Genomic DNA, 7,903 nt, shown 5'->3' with positions numbered 1-7,903 from the left:
GAGTGTGTGAGTGAATGGTGTGTGTGTGAGTGTGTGAGTGAATGGTGTGTGAGTGTGTGAGTGAATGGTGCGTGTGTGAGTGTGTGAGTAAATGGTGTGTGTGTGTGAGTGAATGGTGCGTGTGTGAGTGTGTGAGTGAATGGTGTGTGTATGAGTGTGTGTAGGTATGAGTGTGTGAGAGTGTGAGTGAATGGTGCGTGTGTGTGAGTGAATGGTGCGTGTGTGAGTGTGTGAGTGAATGGTGCGTGTGTGTGAGTGAATGGTGAGTGTGTGAGTGTGTGAGTGAATGGTGAGTGTGTGAGTGTGTGAGTGAATGGTGAGTGTGTGAGTGTGTGTAGGTATGAGTGTGTGAGTGTGTGAGTAAATGGTGTGAGTGTGTGAGTGTGTGAGTGAATGGTGTGTGTGTGTGAGTGTGTGTAGGTATGAGTGTGTGAGTGTGTGAGTGAATGGTGCGTGTGTGAGTGTGTGTAGGTATGAGTGTGTGAGTGAATGGTGTGTGTATGAGTGTGTGTAGGTATGAGTGTGTGAGTGTGTGAGTAAATGGTGTGTGTGTGTGAGTGTGTGAGTGAATGGTGAGTGTGTGAGTGTGTGAGTGAGTGTGTGAGTGAATGGTGTGTGTATGAGTGTGTGTAGGTATGAGTGTGTGAGTGTGTGAGTAAATGGTGTGTGTGTGTGAGTGTGTGAATGGTGTGTGTGTGAGTGTGTGAGTGAATGGTGTGTGTGTGTGCCCTGCGATGGACTGGAGGTGGTCAGTGTTGTTGGAGGAGGTGGTGTATCCCTGCCTTTTGCCCAATGTATGCTGGGATAGGCTCATTGATGGATTTTTGAGTTCCCCATTCATTGACAGTATCTACTAGACACACTTCATTTAAGGGAAAACCGGCACTAAATCTGGCGAGCTTGTTCTGATCAACACAACCAGCAGCGTTGCTGTACTGTAACAATCGCCACAAGTTTCATGTTAAGCGTAAAGATACCAGCACTAAAGCTGGCTGGCTGACTTGGTCTGATCAACAGGCTAAGAATGGTAGCATGTTGCCACACTGCACCAGTCGCCACGATCAAAATAAAGCTATTCTTTCCGCTTACCTTGCCAAACGGAAAAAACATTATTTTCGGATCACATTGTTACCCATACCGCTGTGAAAGCGCTGTTCTCTCTGTTCCAGCTTTCCTACGTTTCATACGATGTGCGCATCGGAACAGAACATGACATCATTAACATCACAACATACAAACACAGTCTTTAAGATTAAATTAAATATTTTCATGTTTTGCAATAAAAATAAAGATTCAATAAACACTTTCATATTTTCCATTCAAATACAGTAGCAGTGCTTTAAATGATCCTTCATACCTCAGTAACTTCACTCAGAGTATGTTTAACCTCACAAAGAGCGATGCTAAGGGCAACAGCCTTATAAAGTACTTCATCAAGCTGAAAGAAGAACTCTTTCCTGTCATTCTAAATACACATTGTTGCCAAATCTTATTCACAACAAATACAAAAATAAACAAATTATACTTCTTAAGAAAACAAAGCAACATTAAAAACAATAACTAATTTAGACTAAGAACAAAGTGGGATGGAATCTCTCCCAGACCACACCCCTCTCTCTGCATCATCATGGACGTCTAGGCTGCCGATTGGATGGGAGAAATGGGTGGAGCCTGCAGTGGTCAGTGTTGGTGAAGGAGGTGGTCAATGGTCAGTGTTGGTGGAGGAGGTGGTCAGTGGTCAGTATTGGTGGAGGAGGTGGTCAGTGTTGGTGGAGATGGTCAGTGTTGATGAAGGAGGTGGTCAGTGTTGATGAAGGAGGTGGTCAGTGTTGATGAAGAAGGTGGTCAGTGTTGATGAAGAAGGTGGTCATTGTTGATGAAGAAGGTGGTCAGTGTTGATGAAGGAGGTGGTCAGTGTTGGTGGAGGAGGTGGTCAGTGTTGATGAAGAAGGTGGTCAGTGTTGATGAAGAAGGTGGTCAGTGTTGATGAAGAAGGTGGTCAGTGTTGATGAAGAAGGTGGTCAGTGTTGATGAAGAAGGTGGTCATTGTTGATGAAGAAGGTGGTCAGTGTTGATGAAGAAGGTGGTCAGTGTTGATGAAGAAGGTGGTCAGTGTTGATGAAGAAGGTGGTTATCTCTCCCTTGCCCTTGACGTTGACAACACCACGCAGAGTCACGCTGTATCCTAGCAACTGTACCATCTGAGCCATCTCCTCTGTCACCTGCCAAATATCACAATTACATAAAGAATACACAACTTAATTTCATAAAGCACATACCACATAAGCACAAAACACAACAGTTTTGTCAGGGATCTGTTTATTTAAAAAGAGAGACATTTCTCCTTCACTTATGCTTTGACACACATTGTGTTAATTCTGAACACTTTTTCCTCACAATGGTCAAGAATACACGAGAACGAGAATCAGTTTACGGGTCGGCCACTCAAAATCCTTTTTATATATATATATATATATATATATACACACACTACCGGTCAAAAGTTTTAGAACACCCCAATGTTTCCAGTTTTTTATTGAAAATTATGCAGTTTAATATCTCATTGTACTCTGAAATGAAAGCATAGAACAAATAAACAATTGAGGTTAAAAAATAAATCATGGAATCAATTTATAAACCAAAATTTATTGACATATCAAAGTAGCCACCTTTGGCAGATATAACAGATGAACACACTTGTGGCATTCTTTCTACAATGGAAATCAAATATTCTGCAGAAAGTTCTTCCCAACTCTGTTGCAGAAGTTCCCATAAATGTGTGGCACTTGTAGGTTGCTTTGCTTTCACTCTTCTGTCCAGTTCATCCCAAACCAGCTCGATGGGGTTTAAGTCTGGAGACTGTGCTGGCCACTCCATGTTTTCAAGATTACCATCTTGTTCTTTTTTCCTGAGGTAGTTCTGGCATAGCTTGGACGTATGTTTTGGGTCATTATCTTGCTGTAGGATGAACCCCTGACCAACTAGGCGCATACCAGAGGGTACTGCATGGTGCTGCAGAATGCTGTGGTAGCCGTTTTGGTTCAGGGTGCCTCTCACTCTATACAAGTCACCGACCCTGGATCCATAAAAACAGCCCCAGACCATCACGGTTCCTCCTCCATGTTTAACAGTTGATGTCACACACTGAGGAACCATCCTTTCACCTACTCGACGGCGTACAAAAATCCTGTGTGATGAACCGAAGATTTCAAACTTTGATTCATCAGTCCATAACACCTTCTTCCAGTCTTCAGTCGTCCATTGGCGGTGTTTCATGGCCCAGGCAAGCCTCTTCTTCTTATTCTGACATCTTAGCAATGGCTTTCTTGCTGCAACTCGACCGTTCAAACCTGCAAGTCGAAGTCTTCTCTTCACAGTTGAAACTGAGACTTGCTTACTACGACCACTATTAAGCTGTGCTTGAAGCTGTTGTCCTGTGAGCCACCTATCACGCAAGCTGTTGACTCTCAGAAACTTGTCTTCTGATTCTGTTTTGGCTTTGGGTCTGCCAGACCTCTTCCTGTCAGAGTTTCTCCCAGTTTCTGAGTGCCTTTTGATGGTGAAGGAAACTGTACTCACTGACACCTTGACTTTCTTCGCAATTTCTCTGTAGGAAAGCCCTACATTTTTAAGTGTCATGATGGTCTGTCTCTCTTCCATTGTTAATTGCCTTTTTCTCGCCATTTTTATAGTAACACACTACTTTCCGCAGTACAATACTGTTCAAATGATGCTCACAAGGGTATGGTACCATAGTCTATTCCAACACTACTTTTATGCAGACAGAGGGGGTTGTAAGTAATCAAGAAAAGTTGGAACACCTGTAGGAATTGGTAGCACCAACTTTCAAGGCTTCATCAACTGCCATTGCTGCAGAACAGCTTTAAGTTGTTAACCCATTTCTCGTTCCCTGAAAAAGGCCTTTTTGTATAATTCTGAAATGTAAATGTATTATTTTTCAGTTTTGGGTAACCGTACCTTTTTTTTTTAACCTCTAGCAGTTCACTACTTACCTTCGTACCATTTCAAGCTATTCATTGAACTTGAACGGCTTGAATTTCAATAAAAAACTGGAAAAATTGGGGTGTTCTAAAACTTTTGACCAGTAGTGTATATATATATATATTATATACAGTGGATAGAAAATGAATACACCCCCTGAACATTTTTTCAGATTTACTTGACATATAGCCTGTAATTAAAGTGCAATTAATCTGTGTTTTTTCTACAAATCTACACACAGTACTTAACCTTTTCAAGGTGATAAACCAATTAAAAAATTGTTTTAACATTCATTAAAAATGAACAATTGCAATAAATTGGTTTGATAAGTATCCACCCCCTTTACGGAATCATCCCATAAACTATCTCAGGAAATGGCAAATTGCCTTCAAGACCAAACAATAGCTAATTGCCCCACACCTGTGTGAAATCACAGCAATTAACGTGATGACATGAATAAAAACAGCTGTTTACCATGGTCCCTTAGTATGCAAGAGCAGTCTCACTGAAAGGCAGAAGCATGGGCTCCAAAGAGCTCGCAAAAGAAGTCCGTGGCAAAGTTGTGGAAAGGTACACATCAGGTGAGGGATATAAGAAGATTTCTAAGGCTTTGAAGATCCCTTGGAGCACTGTTAAGACCATAATTAAGAAATGGAAAGTGCATGGCACCGCTCAAAGTCTGCCAAAATCAGGGCGTCCGTCTAAACTGGATGACCGGGAGAGAAGACAACTGGTCAGAGAGGCTACCAAGAATCCAATGGCAACATTGAAAGAGCTCCAGGATTTTATGGCCAACAGAGGGAATCTTGTGCATCATACAACTATATCAAAGATATTGCACACATCTGGCCTGTATGGAAGGGTGGCAAGAAAAAAGCCATTTCTCAAAAAGGTCCACCAGGAGGCCCGCTTGAAAAAAAGAACACCTTGGGGAACCTGCAAAGAGGAGTGGGGGAAGATCTCCAAGTCCAGGTGTGCCAACCTTGTGCAGAGCTACCCAAAAAGACTGGTAGCTGTAATTGCTGCCAAAGATGCTTCCACCAAGTATTGACTCAGGGGGTGTATACTTAAAAAATGAGAATTTCAGTTTTGTCCATTAAATGCACTCTTTCATATTAATATGGTATGTTGTGTTCTTTGGGTCAGGGAAAAAGTCCCATTTTAATCCATTAAATTTACATTCCGTGACACAACAAGACATATTTAGGTAAATATTGAAGGGGGTGTATTCATTTTCTATCCACTTTGTGTGTGTGTGTGTATATATATATATTCATATTATATTATATGCGATCATTTAATTCATTTAATGGGTACTTTGAGTGGATGAAATATATTAGGTTTTTAGGTATTTATTAAGTCTTCTGCTGCTGTAGCCTTTTCACTTAGAGTTATGATGTGTTGTGTGTTCAGAGATGCTCTTCTGCATACCACTGTTTTAATGTGTGGTTATTTGTGTTACTGTCACCTTCCTGTCAGCTTTGACCAGTCTGGCCCTTCTCCTCTGACCTCTCTCATTAACAAGGCGTTTCTGCCCACAGAACTGCTGCTCACTGGATGTTTTTTGTTTTTCACACCATTCTCTGCAAATTCTAGAGACTGTTGTGCGTTAAAATCTCAGGAGATCAGCAGTTTGAGATACTCAAACCACCCTGTCTGACACCAACAATCATTCCAAGGTCAAAGACACTTAGATCACATTTCTTCCCCATTCTGACATTTGATCTGAAAGACAGCTGAAGCTCTTGACCACGTCTGCATGCTTGTATGCATTTAATTGCTGCCACATGATTGGCTGATTAAATATTTGCATTAGTAAGCTGGTGTACAGGTGTACCTAATAATGTGAGTGTATACTTTCCAATTAAAATTAAAAATTAAAAAAACGAATGGCTTACACATTTGCTGTGTCATCATCAACACAACATGTGGTGTCCCTGCCTAAATATATTAAATGTGTTAAAATTCTACACAACGTGTCAAAAATTACACAACTCTTCTTAGAGTGTATTTGCTGATATTTACAGACAGGAAGTGGAGCAGGAGGGTGTACATCTTGCTCTCTGACCTGGATCTTTCCCAGGACGCCCGTGCTGTCCATCCTGCTGGCCACGTTGACGGTGTTCCCCCAGATGTCATACTGGGGTTTATGGGCCCCGATCACACCCGCAATCACCGGCCCATGGTTCAGTCCTGAGGGGGGAGCAGAGTGGAGATTCATGGTGGAGGTGGAGCAGGTAGACGGCTTTAATATCATCCTCTCTGAAACAGGAGGAACCTGACACTTTTTCTCATGGCAGTTAAGGACGTTTTGAGTGTTGCAAGAGGATATATTTGTTCTACAAATCTGTGATAGAATCCATTCTCACATTTTCAAGTTAAAGAGAACTGTACACAGAGTGGGAGAAAAGGGTGTGAACATACCAATCCTCAGTTTGAAGTTGTTGAAGGAGTGTGTGTTGAAGTATTCTAATTTGCCCATCAGAGCCAATGCATAGTCCACCATCGTACGCACATGGTTATACAACACTTTACAATCCTGTATGACACACACACACACAGTACATTGAATACAGATGTAATATAGGCATAGATCATTTAATTGGTTCATTGTAGGCTGTGCACAAATACACACAGTTCTCAGAGTATGCTTCACACTGATGTCACGTCCCTGCCCATTGCTTTTTCCCTTTTGTCTGTCTCTCTTTGCTTTTCTCTGTGCTTTTCTCTGTGTGTTCTCTGCTTTGGTGTTTCTGTTTCTTGTCTGGTTTTCGTGTCTTGTGTCCCACTGTGCTGTCCGTAGTCTGTTTCGTTATGCTTTGTATTTCTCTGGTTTCACTATTGGTCTATTTCCTTCATTTTTTGTATTTTTTGTCTGATGTTGCTTTCCGTAGTTCTGTTATCTTATTTGTTTCACCTGAGTCGTGTTTCGTGATTATCTGTCTGCGCACCTGCTTATCGTTTAGCCATTTGTTATTTAAGCCTGTCCTATTCTGTTCGCGCTGTTAGTTTGTCTTACCTGTTACCTGCCCTGCTACCCGTTCCCTCCCCTTGTTTTAGCCTATATTCTTCAACCTGTCTCGCCTTCTGTTTGTCTGTTCTTCAGTTTTTGGATTCTCTGCTTTTTGGATCTTGTATTTGTACTTTCACTTGTTTGGTCTGCCTACCTGGTCTACGTTCAGCTCCTCCGTGTGAGGCCTGGTCAGTCCTGTGGCCGCCATGTATGTGCTGCCAATCGTCTTGATCTTCTCCACACTGCTGAACTCGGGTGTGGACAGGAGCTGATCACGGAGGAGACGCTGGTTATACCCACACCCGTTTATACCCTAACCACACAGATCCTGTTTATACCCACACCTGTTTATACCCTAACCACACAGATCCTGTTTATACCCACACCCGTTTATACCCTAACCACACAGATCCTGTTTATACCCACACCTGTTTATACCCTAACCACACAGATCCTGTTTATACCAAAACTTATTTATACCCGAACCACACAGATCCCAAAGTCAGCGATCTTCTCGTTAAGAACACAGAGACACTACCTCATCAAAGTCAGCGATCATCTCGTTAAGAACACAGAGACACTACCTCATCAAAGTCAGCGATCATCTCGTTCAGTGCTCGGAGACACTACCTCATCAAAGTCAGCGATCATCTCGTTCAGCGCTCGGAGACACTCCAGGCCATTGTGGTTGACGGTGCTCTCGCTGTAGAACTCTTTGTAGAACTGCGGCACTGAGGCGAACATCACACACACCGACTCGCAGGACTGGCTGTACAAATCCTAAAACATCACACACACACACACACACACACACAACATCACACTTATACCCACACCCACACATCACATCATCACACACACACACACACACACACACACAACATCACA

General features: G+C 42.3%; 1 protein-coding gene across 1 annotated transcript in view; it reads right to left on the bottom strand.

The window, feature by feature from the left end:
• Positions 1 to 1,227: 1,227 nt before the first annotated feature.
• The window catches only part of LOC133135348 (adenylate cyclase type 2-like), a 32,529-nt gene continuing 25,853 nt past the window's right edge, over positions 1,228 to 7,903 (bottom strand). Inside the window, exons 22-26 of the mRNA XM_061252276.1 lie at positions 7,646 to 7,795; positions 7,170 to 7,283; positions 6,427 to 6,541; positions 6,071 to 6,195; positions 1,228 to 2,222 (exon numbers count right to left, since the gene is read on the bottom strand). Coding sequence (XP_061108260.1) covers positions 2,088 to 2,222; positions 6,071 to 6,195; positions 6,427 to 6,541; positions 7,170 to 7,283; positions 7,646 to 7,795 — 639 coding nt within the window. The 3' untranslated portion in view covers positions 1,228 to 2,087. The remainder of the gene's footprint in view (positions 2,223 to 6,070; positions 6,196 to 6,426; positions 6,542 to 7,169; positions 7,284 to 7,645; positions 7,796 to 7,903) is intronic.

Source organism: Conger conger, chromosome 8 (genome assembly GCF_963514075.1).
Source record: "Conger conger chromosome 8, fConCon1.1, whole genome shotgun sequence".
Lineage (NCBI taxonomy): Eukaryota > Metazoa > Chordata > Actinopteri > Anguilliformes > Congridae > Conger > Conger conger.
Note: the sequence above shows the minus strand (reverse complement) of the source record. Positions and strands in the feature narration are given on the sequence as shown.